At 33.1% G+C, this 27,730-nt stretch overlaps 3 protein-coding genes across 7 annotated transcripts in view; 1 reads left to right on the top strand and 2 right to left on the bottom strand.

Annotated features, from left to right (window-relative positions):
- Window positions 1-27,730, top strand: part of LOC126736016 (transcriptional regulator ATRX homolog) — a 181,542-nt gene that overhangs the window by 22,290 nt on the left and 131,522 nt on the right. For all 4 annotated transcript variants that reach the window (XM_050440201.1, XM_050440200.1, XM_050440202.1 and 1 more), the window contains 3 exons: window positions 13,388-13,597; window positions 25,814-26,183; window positions 26,627-26,843. In XM_050440201.1, coding sequence (XP_050296158.1) covers window positions 13,388-13,597; window positions 25,814-26,183; window positions 26,627-26,843 — 797 coding nt within the window. The remainder of the gene's footprint in view (window positions 1-13,387; window positions 13,598-25,813; window positions 26,184-26,626; window positions 26,844-27,730) is intronic.
- Window positions 1-27,730, bottom strand: part of LOC126736038 (protein phosphatase 1 regulatory subunit 21) — a 129,669-nt gene that overhangs the window by 83,546 nt on the left and 18,393 nt on the right. The window lies entirely within an intron of this gene.
- Window positions 3,087-3,884, bottom strand: LOC126736042 (uncharacterized). The gene has a single exon (XM_050440240.1). It carries the CDS (start codon window positions 3,878-3,880, stop codon window positions 3,209-3,211), a length of 672 nt encoding a protein of 223 aa, XP_050296197.1. The 5' UTR covers window positions 3,881-3,884; the 3' UTR covers window positions 3,087-3,208.

Raw genomic sequence — 27,730 nt, 5'->3', positions numbered from 1 at the left:
AATTTCTTTTCTGTACATTTTGGTATCATTAAATTTGTTGTAATTTAATAAAATGCCAAATTTAATCCGTTCCGTTTACTATTTTTAAAGTTTAAGGTTTATTAAATTTTTTTTTTCAAACGTCTTTAAACGTTTAGCAAAATCTTTATCAGATAATTGTTGCATAATCTGTAGGTACCTACATAAAAACATGTGATTCTGGTAACAGTGGATTTTTGAATTATCTAACTATGCTTGCCAATAAACAGTAAAGTTACCTCAATTGCATCCAAACAGTTGAAACAGTAAATCATTTTCACCATATCCTCTTTCAAAAAATTCATTTTTAACGCAAAAATGTTTCGCTTTAGTGATAAACTCACAACACTAAATCTTCTGTGAAAGTAATTGCTTGGTTTTTGGAGCACTTGGCGAACTAAGCAAACTTCTTTTAAATTAAAACGCGACTATTGTGGATTTTAAGGGCGAAATTAGGAAAAAGTGTAAAAAACTCGATAACTATTACAGATAGGTATAGGACATGCTTAACAAACAAGAAAGCTTATCACATTGTGAACATTTTAACATAAAAAAATATGGGTCATTCCATTTGAAAAAAATAAGATATGGTTGTTTACATTTTTTGGTTTTGGATAGAGTATTGCGAACACCCTGTAGAATATTATCAAATTCTCATAAGACCATAAAGTAAGTGTAGGTATGCACTAACAACTTCCAAAATATTTGGCTTGTAGGATCCCAAATGAGTGAACTATTTTTGTTTTTGTGGAGACGTGCAAACGTCCATTTTTTGATCAAATAATAAATATCTTACAAACGGGTAAGTTTTGGTATAGACGATGCTTGATAAAAGGTTTGCAGAATTTTTAAAGCAATCCAAAAACGCAATAAAATATAGGGTGTTCCATTTAAATTAAAAAGTTGTATATCATATCACATTTATGAATCACCCTGTATATCCAAAAATAGTTTTATGTTATGCACCTTAGACAGTAAAGTAACTTTGTGTACATTTTTTTTTGTATCACTGTATAAGGAGCTATCGTCTGTTATCGCACTAATGGGACACCCTGTATATCTACATAAAGATTTACCCTATAATATATAATAAATTACTAATATTATATTAACACAGTATATATAAACTTAAGATAGGTACTAACATCATTTTTTTATTTTATTTTATTTATTTATTTATTAATAGTCAACTAAACTAACCCATACATACACACAACCAAACTTATATGGAATCACCTTGTATTAATACGAAATATTTTAGTAAGATATTTTTTGTTGCAAGCAATAAAAAAGTACAAGTATTTACTCTCAAGGACAGGCAGATTAATAATAAATAATAATGTTTTACCTAGCAGTGTCGATTTTACTGTTTCACTTGCAAGTCGCCTCAAATTTATAATTTATTTATTTTTGAAAACTAAACAAGAATGGCATACATTGGGCTATCGGAAGTTCAGAGGGGAAGAATTATTGCTTTGGCAGAACAAGGCATGTCACAAAGGCAGATAGCTAGAACGGTGGGGGTTACACAAGGTGTTGTTTCAAAAACATATTCAAGATTTCTGGAATTGGGAACCTTAAAAAACAGACCAAAGAGAAGTCGTGAAAGAGCAACTACTGAAGGGCAGGATCGCTTTTTAGCTCAAATAGCAAGAAGAAATCCCACAACATCTCATTCAGAGCTTCAAAGGCAACTTTTACAAGCTATGGGTGTGAGTATTTCTGTCGAAACTATTAGAAGAAGACTTCGCGCTCGGGAATTATTTAGCAGAAGACAGTTAAGGGTTCCAGAACTTTCAAGGCAACATAAAATTGACCGTTTAAATTGGTGTTTGGAGCATGAAAATTGGGATATTGAAAATTGGAAAAATGTCTTATGTTCGGATGAAACCAGAATAGGACTACGATCCGATGACCGGCGGATTCGCATTTTAAGAGGTAGAGGGAGACAAGACTTCGTGCTGCCAAACCTATCCCGAAATACAAAGGAGGTACTGTAATGTTTTGGGGTGGAATTATGATTGGTGAAAGAACTCCTTTAATTCCAATTCGACAAACCCTAACAGGTCAAAGTACTTTGTACGATTTGGTATTGCAACCTGTAGTTAGGCTCTGGCGAGGTGGTTTTGGCAATTTTTTTTTATTTATGCAAGATAATGCCCCTCCACATACCAGCAGAGTTGCAAAATGTTTCTTAGAAACGGAAGGTATTGCCGTTTTAGAGTGGCCTTCTTGCTCACCGGATCTTAATCCTATAGAGCACTTATGGGATAAGATAAAAAGAAAGATTAGAGCTCGCCAGAATGCTCCTGGTAACACTGAGCAACTTATTCAAGCGGTTTTAGAGGAATGGACAAATGTTCCCCAAGAAGACATTGACAATTTGATAAATAGCATGCCTCGTCGAATTCGTGCTTGCATCGATGCTAGAGGTGGCAATACTGATTATTAACATTTAATTTTAAATTAACTTTCTTGTTAAATTGTCATATTCAGAAAAATCATTTTTATAGAAATTTACACTTTTTGTTTTTTGTTCTATTATTGTGAAAATTGTAATCAGTTTTATTATTTTTTTTAATAAACTTGGTTTTGAAAAAGTGCCCTTTAATCCTCAATGACTATTTTTTAAAATAAATTCCATTTTGCGAAATTACTGGGTGATTCCATATAAGTTTGGTTGTGTTTACTTTAATAGGTACACATGATGATAATAGATATATTCTATTTTTCCTGTGAGCTTAGATTGGAAATAAAGTTTGATGTTCAAAGATATAATCTTTCGCTTCTTTAATAATTTTTTTCCTATTATTTAATAACTTTATTTGATATGGCAATAAGTTAAAAAATTTTGGACCCAGATATATTATACATCTATGATTTAATGATCTTTTACTTTGTGGCCCTATGAGATGCTTCTCCAAGTTTATTCTTGTTTGATGGCGGTGGTTAATTAGGTTTTGAGTGTTATATTTCTTTTCAGTATAAAGACATATAGCCAATATATAAAGAGTTTTTAAGTTGCAACGTTTTTTTGAATAAAGTTCAACTGTGGGTATAGATGTAAAATTACCGGTAATTTAAAAATCGGTAATATTGGTAATTTATTAAAAAAAAACAGCTTTTTAACTAATACTAGTTTTTTTAATTGAAAACTATAAAAACATTAGGAAACACAAAAAAAAACGTGTCAGAGTGAACTACGTAATAGAGTGGATAATGGTAAATCATACTCATCATCCCCAACCTCTTCATCTGATTCTTCTTTTTCCTTGGTTAATTCAGTCAAGTCTATAATTTCGAAACCGAGATCTTCTTTTCCAATTTCTTCCTCAGAATCCTCATTAGCTTTTACTCTTCTTGAATCATCTTCGTTTAGTAAATTATAATTATGGGCAATATAGGTTAGTTTTCCGGCTCTTTCCACGGTAAGCCTGTTTCTTCTTTGCCGATGAATAAATCCATAAGTACTAAATGTTCTTTCGGTTGCGGCTGTTGACGATGGTAAATTTAAAATGTCTACAGCCAATCTACTTATTTTAGAACTGGAGCAAATTCCTGCCCACCAAACATGCCCAGACATAGATTTTTCGATGGAAATAACGAATTCCTTAGCAAAAAGATTACCACCTCTAATTTTGTACTGTGCAAGTGCTTCCATAATAAGACCTACTTCTGAAGAATATTTTGGATGACGCCTTGTAGTTTTATAGATGAACTGCGTCGCAATTAAATTTTCAGCTTCAGTTAAATTGTTGCCACGTTGGTTTGGTTCTAATAGGTAAGCAGCAAGATGAACGGGTTTTAAACATTTATTTTCTCGTTTTTCAAGAATTGAACATATTTTCTGGGATTCAAACATAGTAACGGATAAATTTGATACTTTGTAATATAGGTCTTATTTCAAAAAAGCAGATAAACACTTGAGATTGTTGGCCCGTTAGCTTCAAAAAACGTTATCCACTTAGAGATTGGCTGGAACAAGTCATAAGTTGCTTCTATTTGTAACCAAAATTCATATTGAAGAAGAAGTCGTACTGTATTTGTTGAAAGAACAGCAGAAATATCTGGGTTATCATCAACTGCTAAACTTTTCAATGAATGTTTAGTGTACAAAAAGCTTTTTAAACAAGAAACAAAGGAACACCATCTTGTTTTCACCGGCAATTTTAAAGAGATGTATAGCCCGGTTTTGTTTAACTGGATTTTTTCAAACCTTGCATGTAAAATCTGCGAATTTTTCAACTCTGATAATGCTTTTACAACTTTAATGCTTCTAAAATGTATATATGTCTGAAGCATGCAACAAAAATAATTATTATTTTTCTCACTTTAATGTACGTTCACTTTGTTTACAGTTTGACAGCTTTTACGAGTTTGTGGAGGCCGAGGAATATGATATAATTGGACTATCCGAAACTTGGTTAAACGATTCGATTAAAAACGGTGGTATTAATCTTTCTAATTACAATATTATTCGTAAAGATAGAAATGGACGTGGCGGTGGTGTCGCTTTTTATATACGTAGTTCTTTAAAATTTGAAGTTTTAGACGCCCCACCACAAATTAGTGCTTTAGAGCAAATATGGTTCCGCGCAAAAATTAATGGCAAAGTTATAATCTTTGGTTCACTTTACCGACCACCATCTATTAATCTTGGTTCTTGTTTGGACGATTTGGAAAATTCTATAGTTAGTTTTTTAACTCATTCTGATAATGTAGTTTTTGGGGGAGATTTGAATGTAGATATGTTGGATACTGGCAGCCCTGGGTATATTTGTGTTAACAGTCTTTTAAATAAATATAATTTAACCCAAGTGGTTCAGTCTCCAACTCGAATTTCAAACATTGGAGCTAAGTTAATTGATGTTCTTGTTACTTCGGCTCCTGGCTTAATCACGGATGTGCAGGTTATTAATATGGATGACATATCCGATCATTGTTTAGTATTAAGTAAGTTGAACCTTGAAAAAACCCGTACACCAAAGTCTTTACGTACTTACAGGGACTATTCAAATTTTGTTTTTGTAGATTTTCTTAATGACATTTTAAAAATTAACTGGCAAAATATATTTAACTTTACTGATATTGATGAAATGGTAACTTTTTTCCAAAAAAACGTAATTGATGTATTTGATATTCATGCGCCCTTTAAAACCTCCAAGTTCACTAAAAGTAAAGCTCCATGGGTTACTGACAATATACGATTTATGATGAAACTTAGACAAAAAGCCCTCACGAAGTATAAAAAACTAAAAACTGATGCTGCGCTTAAAGAATACAAACAAATTAGGAATTTTGTAACGGGTGCAGTACGTAGTGAAAAGAAAGCCTACTTGAATGAACAATTTAAATCTAACCCTACTTGTTTTTGGAAAACATTGAATTCTCTTAACATAACATCTAAAGTTTCTCCTTCCATAATTATTAGCGATTCTCGAAACGCACCTGGTGGACTTAATTCTTTTTTTATTAATAGCATTCCCAAGGTAAATACGGTATGCACTAATAATGGCCTTAAAACTAAGTATACCAATAAAGTACACCCTAATGTTAAGAAACTATTTCAATTTAAAGAAGTTTCTGAAAAGCAAGTTGAAAAAATAATTTGTAGTATAAAAACTACTGCAACTGGTTCTGATGGCATGGGCATTAAAATGATTTCACTTTTAGTTCCTTATTTAACACCCTATATAACTTTTATAATTAATAAAGCACTTGTATTATCAAAATTTCCATCTGAATGGAAGAATGCTGATTTACTGCCCATCCCAAAAAATAATACCCCTACGGAATTTTCTCATTATCGACCTATAAGTATATTGCCAACCCTTTCTAAAATATTGGAAAAGGCCATGTATATGCAATTAAATGATTTTTTTAGACTTAATTCCATAATTCCTAGTACTCAGTCAGGGTTTCGATCGCAGCATGGTACCATGACAGCACTATTGCATTTATGTGATGATATTTTTAGTGCTTTGGATAATAGAGAGGTTACTGCATTAGTGCTGCTGGACTATAGCAAAGCGTTTGATACTCCGGATCAGTCTCTTCTTCTTACCAAACTAAAATATTTTGGATTACACGAGTCGGCGCTGAGTCTACTTTGTGATTACTTAAGTAATAGAAAGCAAAGAGTGCGCTTAAATTCCACCTTTTCAGAATATTTAAATATTAATCAGGGAGTTCCTCAAGGCAGCATTTTGGGGCCACTACTATTTTCGATTTATACTTGTGATTTTTCTGAATTCCTGCATAACTGCAAGTCTCACCAATATGCAGATGACGTCCAACTCTACTCAGCTTTTCCGATAAATGAACTGAATACTGGCTTAGCACGCATTCATACCGATTTAAATCAAATTGTACAGGTGTCTAATTTTCATGGGCTGGCTCTCAACGGTACTAAATCTAAACTATTACTTTTTGGAATGCCTAAATCTTATCATTTGAATTTAAATGTTATTGTCGATGGAAATATTATACAACCATCTGACTGCGAAAGAAACCTAGGCATTCTTCTTGATAATCAGCTTAATTTTGTAAAACATATTTCCAGTATTTTACAAAAAGCCTATTATAAATTGAGAATTCTATACATGTATAAGGATATTTTATCTTCTGATGTTAAACTCAAATTAAGTGATTCGTTGGTTCTCTCTTTAATTAGCTATGGTAGTGTACTCTTCTGGCCAGCTCTTGCTCAAAAGGACAAGTTACAAAATGCTAGTTACAAATGTTAGCCTACAAAAGCTACAAAATGCTTGCCTAAAGTTTTGCTACGATAGAAGAAAATTTGATCACGTCACCCCGTTATTTCTTGCCTCTGGCTGGTTGAATTTGGATGAACGTTATAAAATCAATATGGCTGTTCTTGTTTATAAGGTACTCCATAATAAACTTCCCCAATATCTATATGACAAATTATCCAGTCATAACAGCATACATGGCCGTGAAATGCGCCACTCTGCAAACCTTTTGATACCAAATCATAGAACTTCCAAATTCCAAGGGTCTTTCAGTTATAGTACGGTTAAGGTATATAATTCATTGCCAAATAACCTTAAAGCTAAAACCTCGGCTGTCTTATTTCGAAAAGCTGTCAAATCTTACTTTTCTAACACTGCGAACTAATAACTAAAATATAAAAAATATATATTTCATTTATTTTTAAGTTATATCACTAATTACTTTTTTCTTTTATAAACTAGATATAATTATAATTATCTTAATAATTAATTACGTCATGTGATATAAGCAAAATTCTATTTTAGGTTTCTTATAATTTTAGGCTTCTCTTTTTTTCTTTTTTTTCTGTATGTTTTTCATAATGTTTAAAACTTATTCAATTTATTTATTATTTACATTGTTATGCTTTCGTATGTTAAGTTAGCAGTGCGGTTAGATAGAGTAGCCCCAGGCTAGATCTCGCCGCATTTTTGGATAATAACTTTTGTAACTATTTTCGTAATATAAAGGCATTTATTATTATTATTATTATTATTGATACAATTGAAATTATGTTCTTTTTAAAATTGGCAAAATGGTCTAATTTCAAGAAGTCTTCAACCGGAAGGTTTAGACCGTGACAAATACAACCATAATTAGTTATGTAATTGTACTTGCTGCTAACTATTTCACGAGCCTTTTTTATGTTAGCTCCGTTATCAGTGACAATAGCCAAAAAATTTGAAGCTCCCAATTCTTCCAATACTTTTTCAATTTCTGAGGCCAAAAATGTTGCTAAATATCTGTTATCTTCGGTATGGTTTGATTAATAAAATACCGGAAGAGGTGTATTAATAACAAAATTGGATATAGAGTCATTTCTACAACTTGATTATGATTTTGCTTAAGACAGGTGCTTCACTAATTTTTGAAGAAACTTCAGCTTGTACTCTAGTGTACTTGGATTCGAGTAGTGGATTTGATAACTGGTAACGAGAAGGCGGTTTATATGCGCATCTCATTGTTTTGAATAGATCTAACCATACTTTTTTTATTGTCATATCTAATGGGACCCCTGAGACATAAATAGCCCTTGCCAGTATTTCATCAATCTTGTTGTTTTCTTGAGAGGACATGTTATCAATATACGAAGAAATTGTATCCTGTGATGCTTTAGATGTACTTGAAAAAGAAGAACTAGCTAAGGAAGGCACAGGCCGAACTAGTGGAGCTATTTCTGAGTCTAAAGTCTCAAATGCGTGTCTCTGCTGAGAGGTTTCATAATCAGCAATTTCAGTATCACTATCTTCTAATACCACGGGTGATCTTCGCGAGGTATTGGTATTATTGTTACTACCGAAAACATTTTTAACAGGCAATTTCCCTTTTTTGAGAATGTGTACTAAATTTTCAGGTATTTTGACACATTTAAGCAAATGTTGGAACTATCTGGTTTCTTTTAAAGGAGGTTTTACAATATTTGCAGGAATAGTTGCCTTTATCTTTAAGATCGTAGTATCTCCAAACATCACTCTTTGGCTTAACCATATTATCGCAACTACAAAATAAACATCATGCATTTCGAGAAGAGGTCAACTTAAAAAATATTTACTCACCAGTTTAAATATCACCTACAATAATTACAGTTATTTAATAAAAATTGCACTGATAGTTATAATGGCTATAAACAACCCTTTTGTACCAATAATGCCATTAATTATGATCAATACAGATAGACTGTTTACAAAATATCGCTTGCCACGGCAGTAAAATCACAGAATTTTTATTACTCATATTTTGGTTATTCCCCGATCCCGATCTGTATACATCAAGAAAGCGGCGGCGCAGCGTTAGCCCACTCCGTACGGCACGATCGTCTTTCGTCCTTGCGCCTCGCGCCAGTAAAGCCAAGTAGAGCTGGGCGAATAGCGAATAAATGAGAGTATATAGAGTGAAACCCCAATATTACCAGTGTTACCGGTCTTGCAGTAATATTACGTAATATTACCAAAATTACCAGTAATGTTCCCTCGGATTCCAAATAGGTGGCACTTCCTCCCCTCCAAACTGAGATTCCATATCGCAATATCGGTTTAAACATCAATAGAAGTTTTTGGTAAGGATCGTTCTTAACAGATAAAATTTTCCTAGTAAGAAATGAACGTTTTTTATTGTGTAAATACATAATAAAAAACATATTTAGCGCATATACTAAGTAACCTATGGTGGGCTCAAAAATGAAATAAAAAGAAAGGCATTCCATTTTAAAAAAATGGCGCACCCTGTATATTTCAAAATATTTTCCAGACATGCGCTATCACGTCCCAAATATTTTTTAAAAGGTTACAAAATGTTATCAAAATGATCATAGTCTCTCATCTAGCTCCTTAATTTTCTTGAAAAACATTGATTTTTGTTCTTTATTTTGAAATTCTATTAAAAGTGTGCATCAACGCCCTAGCAATTTGCAATACAGTGTTTTGTGTTGTTATTTTGTTGTTTCGGTATACCACTTATTACATTACTATCGTTCTCCCTCTGGTCGACATCATACATCCTACGAGGGTGGTCCCAGAAGTACCCGACCCAAGAAAGAAAACACGAAAATTTTGGTAAAAAAATTATTTATTTTTCAACATAATCTCCTTTTAGCTCTATACACTTTTCCCAGCGATGTTTTATAAGTTCGATACTCTTTTTATAATAAGAACTGTCTTGTGCCTCGAAATAGCCATTAACTGCAGACATCACTTCTTCATCGTTGGAAATTCTTTGACCACTGAGCCAGTTTTTTAAGTTGGAAACAGAAAATAATCTGAGGGGGCTAAATCTGGCGAATAGGGTGCAGGAGGTAGCAATTCAAACTTTAATTCGTTCATTTTGGCCATTGCAATAACGGATTTGTGAGCTGGTGCATTGTCTTGATAAAACAACACTTTCTTCTTAACCAAATGGGACCGTTTTTGCTTGATTTCTTTGCTCAAACGTTGCAATAAGTGCGCATAATACTCGCCGTTGATAGTTTTACCTTTTTCAAGATAGTCAATGAAATTATCCCTCGCGCATCCCAAAAAACCGACGCCATGACCTTGCATGCAGATGAAACGGTTTTCGCCTTCTTTGGAGCCGGTTCTCCCTTTTAAGTCCACTGTTTTGATTGTTCTTTTGTCTCAGGTGTGAAGTGATGGACCCATGTTTTATCCATGGTTATGAAACGACGCAAAAATTCTGCTTTGTTGCTATTAAATTTCGCTAAACACTCAATTGAAACATCTTCAGGACAATCAGGACATTTTTTACATAAAAATACCGTTTGACTACTACATATTTTGCAGCTACGACTGGAGTGGAGCGATTTAGTGATAATATGACCGATATTATCATATCTTTGCTCAAGAACTGCCCTAGGGGTAGTAATAGATGTATGAATGGAAGATTCAGTTTTTATCAGGCGAAGAGCAATGTACGGTTTAAAGTCTAGTTGACTAATATTTTCGTCACTGACAATGTTATAAACCTTCCAACATTTGACTAAAGTGCTATCTACAGTGTTAACGAACAAAGGCTCCCACCACTTTTTTCCAGATATCCCTATTCTATAATTGGCTATCCCGTTATCGTGGAGATCTACTCCCTCCATGAATTTGTTGTACATCTTGATAATATTAGGTTGCTGAATAGGATTGTCTTTTTTTGTTTTAAGGTCATACCTTTTAGCTCTGTATAATGGTTCGTCATTGTAATAGTTACTTATTACTGTGACCACTGAATTATCGTTCAATCTAACTAATGAGACCCCACTGACAGTGTCATGTGCCGAAATGTAGTAGCCGCGTTTTTGTTTAGAAACTGTTTCGGTCCGTTCTAAAGGACAGCGGAGGATTCTGTTTTCCCTTATAGTTCCGCTCGCAAAATAACCTTTATCGGTAAGATATGAAAATAATTGAAAGGAAGAAAAATAATTATCAAATATACCTCATGCTTCATTGGGCCATTCACTATAGACAATAAATTAACAACTTGCCCACCCATACCTAATACAGATTTTTGTTTGATTGAATTTGCTCCTGCGTATGGAATGAACTGATATAAATAACCGTCTGACGAACAAATACACCATCCATAATTTAAAACCAAATCTAACGGGTTTACCCCTAATAAACATTTTGCAGGAGTGCCTGCCAAAGTAAGGAACCATTTGTTCATCAATGGACAGACAGTGTGAAAATATACCAACTGCAACATTTTCTGATTTATGAAATCAAAAAATGGCCTAAGCTTACAAAACTTGTCATTTTCATCTAATTGTGCATTATCTGGCAAATGGAGGTTTTTTTTTATATTGTAAAATTTATTTCGGCTCATACATTTTTTCACAATGTCTATCCCCTTGTCTTCATCAGTTGACCAATATAGTTGTGTTTGTGGTAGTTTATGATAACCTGTAAATATTAGCAGTCCTATAAACTTTAGTAATTCATATTTATCCAACTCAAAATCATGTCGATTATTGTCTTTTGCATATTTTTCCGAAAATGTTACAATTAGATTTAATACTTGGTCATCAAAGAACAAAAAGAAAATGTCTAAAGGTGCTTTCCGTGAAGTAAATCTACCAATTTCTCAAGCGCAGGGACTTCATTCGAAATAGGCTGGGACATCATAGGAATTGAACCCTTTTTTCATTTTGGTTCCCTACTTTGAAATTGGCTGGTGTTAGACCTTTCGATTTTCCGTTTCTTTTCTGCCAAACTCTCATCATCAGACGAATCCCAGTCAAATTCATTATCCTGTCTTATCTGTAATTCAAATGTGCCCGCTATGTCCACATCATTTTGGCTGTTTTTTTCGTTTACAGCAATTACATCTTCATCTATATTTTCTTCGTCAGTCAAGCTATCTGGTTCTGGAGGAATATAAACAGCAACGATTTCAACTAAAATAATTTCCGTCTACATAACAGGCCTAACAAAAATACTTAGTAGATTTTACCAACATCTCCGGAATGTTCTGCTTCCAATTCATCAACTACTTCATATAAAGCACTCTCCAGCTCTTTTTGCGTAAGAAAATTAGGCATGTTTTTCGAAAATACACATACACTTAGCACCGATTAAAATTCAATATTACTAAAAACTTTCTTACACACAAACACACACACACAAGCCTAAACCGCAATATCTCTAGCTGATACCGTTGGCAACTTAAGCGCTATTTCGACCAAAATACGGATAACGTATTTTCCCAGTGATGCGTTTTCGCAACATTTACAATTTGGAGTCAAGTATTTTAGAATTTGTAACATTTTTTTGTTGTCAGTAAAAAAAGGTAAGTACACACATGTGTAAGCAATACGATTCAGCTAAACAAATCTCGCCTGTATTATGCTTACCAATAATAAACAATAATATTCGAAAGTATGTTTAGACATTAAAATTTTGCTTGAATTGGAATAAAAATCAAAACACTGGTTTATTTATTGAGTGTTTTAAAAATCTTTTTAATTCAACCTTAGTAAATACTATAGTAACGTTAGATATTTCATTTTTTATTTTGTTTATATTATAAAAAAAAATTAATATGACTGTTGCGTTTTCGCATCATTGGTAAAAAATGGGTTAATATGCGATGTACCGCACTTTTTGAAAGGCCTACTATGTCCGCTAGCACGCGCACTTTTAGTCGACGATCATCCAGTACCACTTTGTGAATTTTCTTTAAAATTTCTGGAGTCGTCAGCTCATTTGGTCGACCACTGCGATGCTCGTCTTGACAGCTCGTACGGCCTCGTTTAAACTCTGCTACTCAATATTTTACTGTTAACGAAGGAGCAGACTCACCCAGAGTAGAATCCAGTTCAGCTTTTATATTGGTTGGGCTGAGGCCTTTCAAATAAAAGTATTGTATCACATAACGATGACCAATTTTCTCCATTTTCACAAATTCACTGAAAACGTTCACTATTGATGGCTGCCAAACAAACCAGTCTGAGATGTATTGCACACTTTTTTTTACTCGTCTTCCGCTCTTCTGAACTTATTTTGTGCACAATTGCATAAAACCAAAAAATATTTACTGGACTTTATTTGTGAGAGTATTTTATGTGCTAGGGAACTATTTTCAATATTTTTTTACTATTGGATGCACAAAATATTTTAGGCAACCTTTTGATGGTTTGGATTTGTCTTTTGTTTACTAAGGCAAACATAGATATGATTAACAGGGCTCTCTCACTTAGGGCTAAATTAAAGAAAAAAAAAGGACTTGAGTTTAAATGTTGAAAATGCTTTTTTGATATTCTATTCAAATATTGTGAGTTCTGTGTGAATAATTCCAGAAGTCAATTTATTTTTGCCATTTTGCCGGTTTTGCTCCCTATTTTAGATTTTACATTTTATTATATTTGTTTAAATTTTAGACTCTAAAGAAAATGACGAAAATCACGGAAATAAAAGAGAAGAATCCCGTAAAGAAAAGAAAAAGGTTTTAAAATCAGAATCGGATGACTCGGATTCAAATTCCAGATCGAGACGCAGAAAGCGTATGGATAAGCAAAGGAGAAGTCAGTTTTCTGAACTGGTCAAAGAGAGGAGTAAGAGAAGGGCGTCGAAAGAAGTTTCGGATGGAGGTAAATTTTAAATTCTAAGTGATGGGCGAACATTTATTATGTTTATAGGTTCAACTAACTCGACTATATGGAAATTTATTAAATAATTAAACATGTAATGCTTTAATTACTTTCTTCGAGGGTTACTTTTTCTATAATTCTGAATGTGATAAAATATTTAGTTCATTCGATTTTTTATCATGCATTGCTGTCATGTCATAATGTTCTTTTTAAATGTAACGTGGCTAACAAAAGTATGGTATATTTTATTTTTTACTATTTCTTAAAATTACCTTCTCCACAGTGAAGATTGTATTCTGGGTATGTTTGTTAAATTCAGCAATTTTAATGATAAAGCATGTTGGACATCAATCACTAACCCAAATTATTATCACTAATAGTTGTGGACTTTATTAAATTAAAATTACAAGACTGTAAACCACAAAATTATAAATAAGAAATATAAACTGAATCGTTCTTGGTAACGTCTCTCGTCTGTCTCTTCAGGTTGACGACGACGTTCGGCTCTCGCGTCCGGTTGCGCGGCGCGTAGAAAGCGCAGTTGCCACTGTGACCAAAAAAATATATGCACGTTCGACATTTAAAGTTCAAAAAAAGCATAAAAAACGTTAAGCTAATTATGATACAGAACTTCAAGAAAAGCTTTTTAAAAATTTTTATTTAGGAAGGTTACAGACAAATCTAATATTAACCTGACTAAAGCTAAAATCTAAATCTATCTTTTTACAATAGGACTTTTACTCTTATTTAAAGATAATAATTATTTAATTAATTTATAATGAAACTTTGAAAAATATTAATATTGTACAGAAATATCTTTTAAAAGTTATTTTATTTAAATCCAGACTGTTTCCCTCTAACCTTTTATTTGAACAATCCGGAATATTTACCGTTACCCAACTTTATATTAAAAATGCACTTAGATTCTCAATTTGTAGTAACCTTTTTAAAAATTTTATTAGTCATAATGTTAATACTATACATCAACATCTAATAATACCCATCCCTTATTTTAGTGTAACTTGAAAATGTCTAACATATATACATAGCCCTCAAATTATTAAATATGTTACCGGAACAATTTAAAAACAAAAAATAATATACTGAAAAGAAAAAATTGTACTCATGGATTTAAGAAAACATAAATTCCATCCAGCGCGCCATTAACTTCCATTAAATTATAACTAATTAGTATTTAGTCAATTTAATATTTCGGAATTTGATAATATTATTTAAGGAGGTACACTACCGCTCAAAAGTATTTGCCCACATATGACTGTTTTAAAGTTATAACTAAAAATAATAAACCCATCAGTTATTCTTATGAAACGGTTTATTTATAACAAAATGAATATAAACAATACATTTTTCAATTAATTAAATTTGAGAAAATCAAATTTTGGAATCATCTAAATGTCCGCCTCGATTTTTAATAACAGCTTCACAGAGTTTCAGTAGTCTTCTAATTAATTTGTCCAAAGTTTCCTGAGGTATCTTGTGCCACTCTTCTTGGATGATCCTCCACAAATCTTCTTTTGATGTGGGGCATGCTTTTCACACTTGTCTATCTAGTTCATCCCACAGTAATTCGATAGGATTGAGGTCCGGTAATTGTGGGGGCCATACCATAACTTTCAGAAGATGTTGCCTTTGTAATTGACCTAAATATTGCTTGCCTAATTTCGACGTGGGCTTGGGGTCATTGTCATGTTGAAAGATGAAGTTTTCCCCAATAATTAGAGTACCAGAAGGAAGTACATTGTCACTTAAAATTGTTTTGTAACCCTCTTTTCGAAGAATTCCCTCTATTCTAATTAGATCGCCCACTGCAGATCCTTTGAAACAACCCCACACCATCACCGAACCACCACCGTGTTTAACTGAGGCCACCGTACAGTTCTCAGCGACCCTTTCATTGGCATAACGGCGAACAAAAACTCGCCTCTTCGTTCCAAAAACCTCGAATTTCGACTCGTCACTCCAGAGAACTTTCTTCCAGTCATCAGTGGTCCATTCTTTGTGTGATTGAGCCCATTCAAGTCTTTTCTTCTTATTAACATCCTTCAGTAGCGGTTTTGATACAGCTAAACGTCCTTTAAGACCAGCATTATATAGTCGCCGTTTTACTGTCGAAACACTGACCGCTTTTTTACGCTCCTTGTTGATTTTTGCTGTGATTTCAGGGGCGGTAAGGCGTCTATTGCGTTTGCTTGTAATTATAATATTTAAATCCTTCTTTGAACTTGTTGCCTTTGGCCTTTCCGATCGAGGTTTGTTGCTAATAGTCCCTTCTCTGGTGAATTTCATGAAACATTATAATCGACAGTCCGCCTTTCAATTCCCAAATCCGTCGAAATTTGACGGTTAGTCTTTCCAGCCTTATGAAGTTCAATGATAATACCTTTTGTTTCTACCGATAACTCTTTTGAAATTATTTACCAATGTTACACAAAATCAATTCTTGAAGACTAAACACCTTTAAATGTTTCAAATTTCATCGGAAACGAGCTGTAAACAGATTAGTTTTTTAGAAGAAGTGCATATTTTCACTACATTGTTTGTTATTTGCAAGACTATTTTTAAATACTCAGTGTTTTTCAACGAACCATAGTTGATAGGTATGCTGTTTAAGCATATATGCAATTTACAAAAGAGAAACAATCTAAATATAGGTATAAAGATAAGATTTTTGTATCTAATTTAAAATATGAAAAAGAATACATGGTGGGCAAATACTTTTGAGCGGTAGTGTATATGTTACTATTATTAGTGTTAGGTTGAAGTTCATTATAAACTAATTATTGATGAGCTTGATGTGCATACACACAGACACATTATGTCCATTGTATGCATATTACATCTCATAATAATTGTAAATTAATATGTAATTGATTGATTAAATAAAAAAAAAATAAAAAAAATTTATAATCTAGATAACAGTAAGGGATTAAATTATACATAATAAGCGAAAATAACGTATAGTCTAACGTTTGATTTGTTCGACCGTATATCGTTCCATGGCTACTTAATTTTTTAATTTTATTTGACCTACTGCGATAAAAAATGGTGCGCACTTCAAAATGTGCGTTCCTATTGGGACACCCTTCATAATAAATTTTTTAAATTAGTATATATCCACATTCCCTTCTAAGGGTCAACATCGTACCAATTTTGTACTTTCGCCGTAACATATACGGCTGGTACCTAGCCTGAATCAAACACCCTATATACATAAGAAAAAAAGAGGCATTTATTTCCAACAGGTTTGTTACCCAATTACAGGAAAGAATTTAAAAAAAATTACCCAAATTTGTATAAAAATTAAAAATCAAAATGCTTAACATTCTATGTACTAGCAGACTATCTATATAAATACTAGAAAGACTCTGCATCACCTATTTACTTTATACTTTCTATAATGGACCTTAAACTGTCAACAAAAATATCGAACCGTTCATGTAAATTATTATTAATATAATTCTGACACATTATATTAATAGGTGATTTAAGCAAAATATTAGTCCTAACGGGATTTACATAAAATAATCTAAAATGCCCAGAGTTTATTCTTGGTACCCTAAAATTTAATCCAGCCAAAAGGATGGAACAGTCAATTTTGTTATGAATAAGGTTATATAAGAATTTTATGGAAAGAATTTCTCTTCTTTTTGCTAAGGGTATAATATTAAATTTATTTAAGTATAATTGACTATCCAAACCTCTGGCTGGAAAGACACCTTCCTCTCTAAACCAGAGATACTTCATAAACTTGCGCTGAATGCGCTCAATATCATCTATCAGCTATAAATTGGGTACCAAATTAGACATCCGTATTATATTTTTGAGTGTATGTAAGTGAAAAAAAGTGGTTTTAAAGTATTAATGTTTCCAAAGTGCCGCCAGTTTCGATAAATAAAACCCAACAATTTGGCAGAGTCAGAAACTATTTTTTCCACATGCTTGGCGAAACTTAATTTCGCATCATAAGTAATTCCCAGATTAATCGCCTCATCCACTCTGGCTAACACAACATTATTTGCTCTATAGTCAAAATTGATTGGCAACAGTTTTCTAGAAAATGAGAGAATAGAGCATTTATTAACATTTAAATAAAGTCTATTGACATTGTACCAATTCTCTACTTTATTAAGATTTACCTGAAGGAATTCGCAATCGTCTTCAGTATCTATTTTTGTGAACAATTTTATATCATCCGCAAACAGTAAACTCTGACAAGACAGTAATTTGGCAAGATCTTTTATAAATAATAAAAAGAGAAGCGGGCCCAAATTAGATGCGGAACTCCCGAGCACACTTCATATACAGGGTGTCCGGAAAAAGGAGGCCAATCCGCCGGGCACATATAGGGTGGACGAAAATAATGCGACTTTCGTTATGTTATTTTTTAATTGGGTGCTCGGTATTCAATATACAGGGCGTCAAAATAAGAAATATAAAATTGTTTTTTTAAAGTAAGTCGAGTGTTTCATAAGATATTAAATTAAAATTTGGTGTGAGGGGGCTTTTTGAACGAGAAATTAAAATCCGTTCACGGATTCGCTATACTTTGCAGAGGGCGCCACCTGCGGTATATTGCATGTGTTAAAAGTACCAAAACTTTTTTCTACCCCTGTATAACAAAGTTCTAGTAAAAAATTCTAATTATCCAATCTTTTCTTGTAAAAAAAGTATTCTTAATAAATGTCGTTTTGAGAATCCGTTTATTAGATATCTTAATTTTAAAATCTAGATACATTTTAACAAATTAACAAAATAAGCGAAAATTATTTTTTCTAAATTACTTATTATAATAAAACAAAAAATAATGACTAAAATAAAAAACCCTAAATTATTTGTTCTACATGACCTCCATTCATTTGTATACACATGCGAGCCCTATTTATTAAAGAAAATCTAAGGCTGAAAAATCTTTGGCGATCTGACGATCCCAAGGCAAGATTTGCTTTTTGCAGAAGGTTATGTGAAATGAATAATAGAAATGTAGATTTTATAAGGGCGATTCTGTTTACTGACAAAGCCATGTTAACGAGAAATGGCGTGACAAATATTCATAACGCTCACATATGGGCTGAAGAGAATCCTAGGGTCATAGTTGAGACATATCAAGTAAATTTTAAAGCGAATGTGTGGGCAGGTGTTGTGGATAACTTTCTTTTAGGAGCTGTCATTTTACCAGGTAATTTAACTGGTGATTTATTTCTGTTGTTTCTACAAGAAATACTGCCCGATTTGCTTAATTATTTGTCTTTAAATTTAAGACAAAATCTTTGGTTTCAACTCGATGGTGCTCCGGCTCATTTTGCTATAAATGTTAGGCACTATTTACATCAAGTATTTTCTAATCGCTGGATTGGTCGGGGTCGAAATGCTCCTGTTCCGTGGCCACCCCGTTCGCCCGACCTCACACCTTTGGATTTTTCAGTCTGGGGATGTATGAAAGATTTTGTGTATATGGTTCCGATTTCAAACGAGGATCATTTAAGGGAAAGAATTATTGCAGCTGGAGAGCATTTCAGGTTAAAACCAAATATTTTTCAAAGCCTTAGATTTACTTTAATAAAGAGGGCTCGTATGTGTATACAAATGAATGGAGGTTACGTAGAACAAATAATTTAGGGTCATTATTCTATGATTTTTATTAGAATAAGTAGTTTAGCATTAATTTAGAAAAAATAATGTACGTTTATTTTGTTAACTTGATAAAATGTATCTAGATTTTGAAATTAAGATATCTAATAAACGGATTCTCAGGACGACATTTACTAGGAATACTTTTTTTACAAGAAAAGATTGGATAATTACAATTTTTTACTAGAACTTATTATACAGGGGTACAAAAAAGTTTTGCTATTTTTAGTACATGCAATATACCGCAGGTCGCGCCCTCTGCAAGGTATAGCGAATCCGTAAACGGATTTCAATTTCTCGTTCCAAAAAACCCCCTCACACCAAATTTTAATTTAATATCTTATGAAACACTCGACTTACTTTAAAAAAACGATTTTATATTTCTCATTTTAATGCTCTGTATATTGAATACCGAGCACCCAATTAAAAAACGGCATAACAAAAGCCGCATTATTTTGGTCCACCTTATATGTGGCTGGCGGATTGGCCTCCTTTTTCCGGACACCCTGTATAGGAGACTTAAAGCTTTCATATTCAACAAACTGTTTACGACCTCGTAAGTAAGATTTTATTAAAGCAACTAAATCCGTAGAAAAACCAAAAAATGTTAGCTTATGAAGAAGTACAAAGTGGTCAATTTGGTCAAAAGCTTTGCAGAAATCAAGGTATATTACATCAACCTGACCTCCATTATCCAAATGCTGACACAAATATTTATTTAGACAAGCCAGGTTTACTGTACAGGAGCGATTTTTGATGAAACCAAATTGATTAGGTGCTATGTCTAATTTGACATGGGCATATATTCTACTAGCTGAATGCCCGCGGCGTTGCTCTTGTGAAAATAAAAGAAAAGTCGAAGAAGGCCTTCAATAATAGTAAATGAAACCCACAATACACAAAAATAAAATCCGAAGCCTCGCCTCATTGATAAAACATGCAACCCACAATTGCCACGCCGTTTTTCTTGAGGTCAAGGGGCGCGATTAATATAATATAATTATTATAAAACCAAGACACAAATAATCTTAAAAATGATGTAAAACTGAGTCGAGTCACCTCTCGGGTATCAGTCTCGCATGGACCCGCCTTGTTGTTATGTCTACCAAAATAAAAATAATACAGAGGCACTTTTTCAATCGTATTTATTAATCAGTTTTATGCTGCTATGCGATATTTATCATATCGCTAACACCCCTTATCGGTGGAAGTTCGTTCGTATCCGAGGCCTACATTATAAAAAAACATTGTTGCAGTTAATTTTTTTTTCTTAAGTTGATGCCTGCGACTCGTTGATGCGGCAGTCTCCGTTCAAACTCCGAAGCCACGCCACGCCCCCTTAGTTCTCGAGGTCACGGGTAACAATTTTCCCATTTTTTACTCCTTATCGGTGGAATTTCGAAAAATCCGTTCTTATCCGGTGCCTACATTATAAAAGGAACCCGTTGGCAAAATTTCACGTTTCTAGCTATTGTAGTTTGGGCTCTGCGATGATGAGTCAGTCAGTCAGGACAAACTCTTTTATATATATAGATTATAAAGAACTATTTCAAAAAGTTTGGAGAAATTACATAAGATCGATATAGCTCTGTAATGTTAAATGTCGTTCTTCGGTCCCTTTTTGAGTATCGGGGATATTCTTGCAGTCTTCCATTTATCGGGAAATACTGTTGAAGACAAAATAAGATTAAATATGTGGGCAATAGGCCCGGACAAAACGCGAATACAATCTTTAACGACAAGACTTGGCACTCCATCGGTACCGGAGGTCAACTTACTTTTTAGTTTATTAGAGGCGGTGACAATTTCATCTTCCGAAAAATTATAAGAGCAATTTAGAGAGTTGTTAATAGTCTGGCTCAATTCAATGCCAACATTAATACTAGATGGATCCGACTCAATATATACGCTTTGAAAGAAAGTTCCAAATGCATCAACAATTTGCTGTGGATCTTTTATTGTACGATCCTAAAACAGCATTACTCTGGGAATACGCGAAATTCCTTTCTTATTCTGCACATAGTTCTAAAAATCGGAGGAGTCTACATTAATTCGATTTTCAGCTGTTCAAGAAAATTCTAAAAAAAGCAACTCTAATGTGTTCTTTAATATTGCTTCGAACTATTCTAAACTGACTTTCATAATAATGAGTTCTGTATTTCTTGAGCTTTTTTCGAATTAAATTCTTTAGTTTGATATATCTTATGACATCAGAATCAATCCGTAGATCCTTGATTAAACAAACGGTGCGTGCCTCTGTCCTCAAATTTTTAATAAGTTTTTCTAGTAAAAGATTTGTAAGATTATATTTTATTGCGAATTCTATCTAGTAACACTAGTTCGGCTACCATGGTATTAAGTCGTGGAGACCTGGAATCCATTAGAAAGGTGTTTGCCGAGGAATCTCAGAGCGGCGAATTTTATCAGAAATTGGTCGATGGCATTTTTGGTAAGATAGAGGAAAAATTTAAGGAAAAACTAAAGAAAATGGAACAGGGACTTTCATCGACAAAAAAAGAAGTTAACGATCTACGCATAGCTAATAAAACTTTATTACGCATGGTAGATTCCCAGGAGCAGCACTCAAGGCGTCGTAATGTCCGCATCCTTGGATTTCAAAGTCCCCCCGACGAAACGGAATTAAACTTAAAGCAAAAGGTTTTAAATTTTCTGCGAAGCAAAATACAAAACAGTGACCTTCGTGAATCAGATATTAATAGGTGTTTTCGCATGAAACAAATTATGCCGGGCCACAATGATAAGCCACCAATCGTGATGGTAGAATTTTTCGATGTGAACAAAAAATCCGTATTGTTGAAGAACCGAAAACATCTAAAAAATACGGGTGTCGTGTTACAGGAGGATCTTACTAAAATAAGACAGATGTTACTTAAAAGTGCCGTGAATAAATTCTCAAAACAAAATGTGTGGTGTATACATGGGTATATCTATATTAAACATCGGGGCATTGTACACAGAGTTCAGGACGAAGATGGCTTAAATTCCATTTAAACAAGGTACTCTTTAGCAAATCGTTATATCAATTACCATAGATTTATAGTAAGAATTTCTAGGGTGGTGGAATTCTTTTTATACTATATATTTTTTCCCTTTGCTCTTGTTATTTTACCACTGATTTGCAATATGTATTATTGCCTAGGTTTAAACTTATTATATATATATATATACTTTTTTTATATGTGCAAATATGTTTATATGTTATACGTCTATTTATTTATAGGTTCAGAGGCACCTATGATAAACTTCTTTTTGTTTATTTTTTCTTAGATTTCATACTTGTGCCCATTTAACCTAATTTATAAGTTTTTTTCCTTTTTTTTTAATTTGATTTATTTTTCTTTTATTTTGTTATAATTTGTTGGTCTGCTGTGTATTTTTGGTAAACTGATATGGAAGCTAATATGGTTAAAAATGTTAATTTTGGGCGTCTAAATGTCCGATCACTGTTTACAGGCTTTGATTATTTTGTAAATTTAATTACGTTAACCAATACTGACATTATGTGTATTTCTGAAAGCTGGTTGAGCGATTCTGAGGCTGATAATTTTCTGATCCCGAACTACAAATTATTTGTAAAGGATAGACGTGGTAGGGGTGGGGGCGTGGCTGTCTATGTACGACAGATTTTTGAAAGCTCTTTAGTTTTTGCTGACATTGACTTTTCTGATGATTTAGAGTGTTTGTTTATTAAAGTAAATATAGGCAAAACAATTTTTCTTGTTGGAACAGTCTATAGACCACCAAGGTCAGATTAAGGGCGTTGTGTTGAATGTCTTGACGATATATTATCACATGCATGTCTACAGTATGAGAATATTATCATCCTGGATGATGTTAATGTTAATCATTTTACAAATAATATTTTACTTGATTGTCTTACAGCTTATGATTTTACTCAGTTAATAAATGAGCCTACTCGTATTGCTGCTATGGCACAAACACTCATTGATGGTATCTATTTTAATAAACCCTCAAATGTTATAAGTACAGCAGTACTTAACGCTGATCTAATTAGTGACCATCAAGCTATATTCTGCAGTATTGAGATTGCGGCACGGAGTAGGGAGATAAAAACGAAACTCTATTGTAATTTTAAACATTTTAATAAAAATGATTTTTATAAGGACCTGAATAAAATTGTGTGGGATAATGTGTACTATATCAATAATCTAGACGAAAAAATTCAGTATCTTACTAGTAATATTTGTTCATTATTTGATAGACATGCACCCTTTACGACGTCAAAAATTTCTAAGCCTTATACCCCGTGGATAACTGCAAATGTGCAGCTTTTTATAAAAGAAAAAATAAGGCATTGTCAAGTTTGAAAAAATCTAAAAATTTGACTGATTGGGCATATTATAGACAGATGCGTAATCTTGTGGTGGAAATGATTAGGCGAGAAAAAAGAAATTATCTGCAATTTCATCAGAACATCAGAGATAGTAAACAGTTGTGGAAAGCTATTAATAATCTAAGTCTAAAAAATGTCTCTAATCATTCTATTCCTTTAAATCTCCGAGATCCAAACAAAATTAATGACTATTTTGCTTCAATTTATAGCCCGTTAAGTAGTTGCCCCGAAGAAGTTGCTAATTTTCAGAACAAACAGTTTAAACATGATCTAAATTTTGCATTTCGATTAGCCAAAGTTGAGGAAATTTCTAAAATAGTCTTAAGCCTAAAATCAAATGCACACGGTTATGATTCAATATCAGCGTTAATGTTGCAACACTGTATTCCAAAGCTATATCCATATATTACGCATATTATAAACTGTTGCCTAGAAGCTGGGTATTTCCCGGGTATGTGGAAAATTTCTCTCTTAACACCTTTGGCTAAAATTAATAATTCAACTAATTTCAGCGACCTTAGACCAATTTCAATTATCCCGGTCATCGCTAAAGTTTTGGAAAAGTTTATACAGCCGCAAATTTATGACTTTCTCACCTCCAATAATATTATTCCGCATAAGCAATCTGGGTTTAGAAAACAACATAGCACGATATCTGTCTTACTAAACGTTACCCAAGAGATAATTTCTGCAATGGATAAAGGTGACTCCACAGCACTTATAATGCTTGATTTTTCCAAAGCATTTGACACCTTGGATCATCATTTGTTTTTGGCAAAATTGGCTTATTATGGCTTTGATAATGATTCCCAAATGTTTTTTAAATCTTACTTATCCAACAGAAGGCAAATGGTGGTCTTGTAAGATCAGACTTTTTCAAATATCAAATATATAACATCTGGAGTACCTCAGGGATCTGTTTTGGGACCTCTCTTATTTCTGATGTATGTTTCTGATTTGTTTAAAGTTGTAAAATACTGCCAGATCCAGGGGTTCGCGAATGATATGCGAATTTATCATTCTTTTAAAGCTGAATCTATATTGGAGGCATCAAATAAAATAAACGACGATCTTTCTAGAATTGCCTTCTTTTCCTCTCAAAATAATTTGAAACTCAATACTTCAAAGTGTTGTATTATGTGCTTTACTTCTAAGAACAAAAAAAGAATAGCATTGGACGGTTTAAAGCTTTTTGTGGGAGGTAATCGGCTAAATATGGTTAAATGTGCAAAAAATCTTGGATTGCTTTTGGATGATGAATTGCGCTTTAAGTTACACGTTTCTAATGTTATTAAAAAGTCATACTATTCTTTAAAGCCATTGTATGCAAACAGAAATATAATTAATTTTAAGGTAGGGAAAAAACTGTGTGAGTCTTTAGTATTACCTATTATGAATTACTGCAATATTGTTTATTTTCCATGTTTAGACAAAATTACTGCGTACCGTTTGCAAAAGCTGCAAAATCAATGCTGCAGATTTATTTATGGACTGAGAAAGTATGATAGAGTCTCTGCAAGGCTATGTGAACTTAGTTGGCTGCGCGTGGAAAATCTATTCTCTTTGCAATTGGCGGTTTTTGTGCATAGACTGCTAGCGTCGTCTACTCCTCCCTACCTTCGCAAAAAACTTACTTTTCGGAAAAATTTACATGAAGCAAATCTGAGATTTATAAAAAAGTTGTCAATTCCTAGATATCGAACAGCCTTTGTTCGTCATAGTTTTCTGTATAATGCTGTGGCAATTTACAATGACCTTGTTCCGAATCCTATAAAAGAAATGCAAGTAAAGCTGCATTTTTTAACAAAACAGCATAGCTAAATTGTCAGTAGGTATTTCTTATTTTATAATTTTTTGATTTTTATGGACCAATGGGTGCATATCTATTTATTTTTATATTAATATTAGTGTTACCATTACAAATGTTAATTTTTTCTTTCTGTTGTGCTATCTAAAATAATTTTGCTTACTTTTTTTAAATAGGTTAAGTAGATTAGCCTTTGGCTAGACTTCGCCTATGTACACTATTTTTATTTATTTATTTATTTATTTAAACCAGACTGGAAATTTATATTTTTTAACGATTTTAAGCGGAACTGCTCTATGAAATATTTCATTAAGTGTACTGTAAAATATAGAAAACAGTATTTTTCTTAATGAGGTCGTATTTAATGTGTAAAATTCAATTTTAGAACAATCCTCCGATGTGGATAAGGCGGAGAAAAGGCAAAACAAAAGGAAAAAGCGCATCTCGTATTGCGACAGTGAAAGTGATAGCGAGGTAGAAACCAAAGGGAATAAGATGAAAAAGAAAAAAAAAGAGTCGAACAAATCGAACTACAATTTAGACAAATCTTTGTCGAAAATTAGCAAAAAGAAAAATTCCTCTGATAGTGACAGCGACAGCGGAGATCAGGTTTTGTCCAGGATTTCTGAAAAACGGGAACCGAACCTAGACGATCCCAAATTAAAATCACTGGTTCATATACGACTACCTAAATTTAAATGTGAAGAGCTCCAAGACTTATATGAAACAAATAGGGAGTTCTTTGAGGTTAAAAAGTAAGTAGGGTAAAATCAGGTAAATTTCGCATGTTGCATATTTTTTGGTCTTACAACAAATTGTTTTTTTATTCCACTTTTAGAATCTAAGATATTGATACTATCTTAGTACAAGTTGGGAATACTACTTAGGATGGATTAGGAAAATGTTGTGTTCTTTGAAGTGTATTTACATGCCTTTGGAGACCAAATAATTTTTTATATTTAATATGTTATATTAGTGATCTAGTTAATTGTTTTAAGCTTAGTGGGATATAGGGCTAAATAATAAATAAAATATTTTGATCTATACATACAAGTTATCAAATCTCTCAATGGCATGTAAGCACGCTTCAAAAAACATTACGTTTTTCTAATATCTCTAGTTGGTACTGAGATCCCTATACTTAGAATCTTTATCTTGGACACCCCATATAATGCTAATAACTATCGATTTTACTCAGGCTTTCCAAGTCATCTCATTCGCGGCACTCTAGACCAAAAATAAAATCTATTGAAGTAGTTCGGAAGCCAGGGATCAAGTTGACGTTGAAACTGAACAAAAAAGACCAGAAAAAAGGTAGCAGCGATGACGAGAGCTCCAGTACAGGAGACAGTGATGATCTGAAGAAAAAGAGTTTGAAAAAGGTCACGCCTGATGTTGATAGTGACGTGGCAATGGTGAGTATTAAGTTTTAGATATTATAGAATGAGCATCCGAAATCTGTCATTTTGAGGAAGGTGATAGTTTTTTAGCAATAGAGATCGTAATTAAAAACTATTTTTTTCTACTACCATGCGTAAAGTGCTCACTTTACACACTTTCCAGGGTGTGTAAAGTTTCACTTTTTACCTACTAGTGCGTAGAGTAATTTGATATTTTTAATTTTTAATGTTTTCTTCGGTAGTAGAAAAAATTTGGTATGTTACACGTGTGTAAAATCCCCATTTTTTATTCATGGATATTGGGAATTCGCCTACGGTTCATGCGACAAGTTTCCCATTCATCAAAAAAAGGCTCATTTTACACACTTGTTACATAAATAACTATTGTTTGAAAAAGATGCCGTTCGAATAACATATAATGAGGGCAACTTTTTAAATTTAACATTTATTACCAAAAGAAACTTGGCAGATGAAGTAACGCCAGCACGTAAACATACAGTGAGGCCGCGCAAGTTGGAACAAATTCATTTAAAATTCTTATCTTGAACTTATCCGGATTTTTTTGTCTAGGTGCTCCTACAAGTTCTCGATGGGATTTAAATCTGGACTTTGAGCTGGCCACTTCAGAACTTGAATTTGTTGAGAGGTTAGGGAATTTTTAACAATTTTAGAAGTGTGCTTGGGGTCGTTATCATGCTGGAATTTCCAAATTAACGGCAAATTATCCTCGGCGTAGGGAAGCATATTATTCCTTAAGATGTTTAGATAATATTGGCTATTCATGATCCCATCTATTCTCACCAGTGGACCAACGCCATGCCCGGAAAAATATCCCCACACCAACCACACCGCCTCCATGTTTGATTGTGGGAATAGTGTACTTTGGGTTGAATTTTTCATTC

Source organism: Anthonomus grandis, chromosome 5, assembly GCF_022605725.1.
Source record: "Anthonomus grandis grandis chromosome 5, icAntGran1.3, whole genome shotgun sequence".
NCBI classification, from domain to species: domain Eukaryota; kingdom Metazoa; phylum Arthropoda; class Insecta; order Coleoptera; family Curculionidae; genus Anthonomus; species Anthonomus grandis.
This window is presented reverse-complemented; position numbering and strand designations above follow the sequence as displayed.

Coding starts and splice junctions, on each gene's coding strand:
- LOC126736042 (XM_050440240.1), bottom strand. CDS start 3,880: ATGTTTGAATCCCAGAAAATATGTTCAATTCTTGAAAAACGAGAAAAT.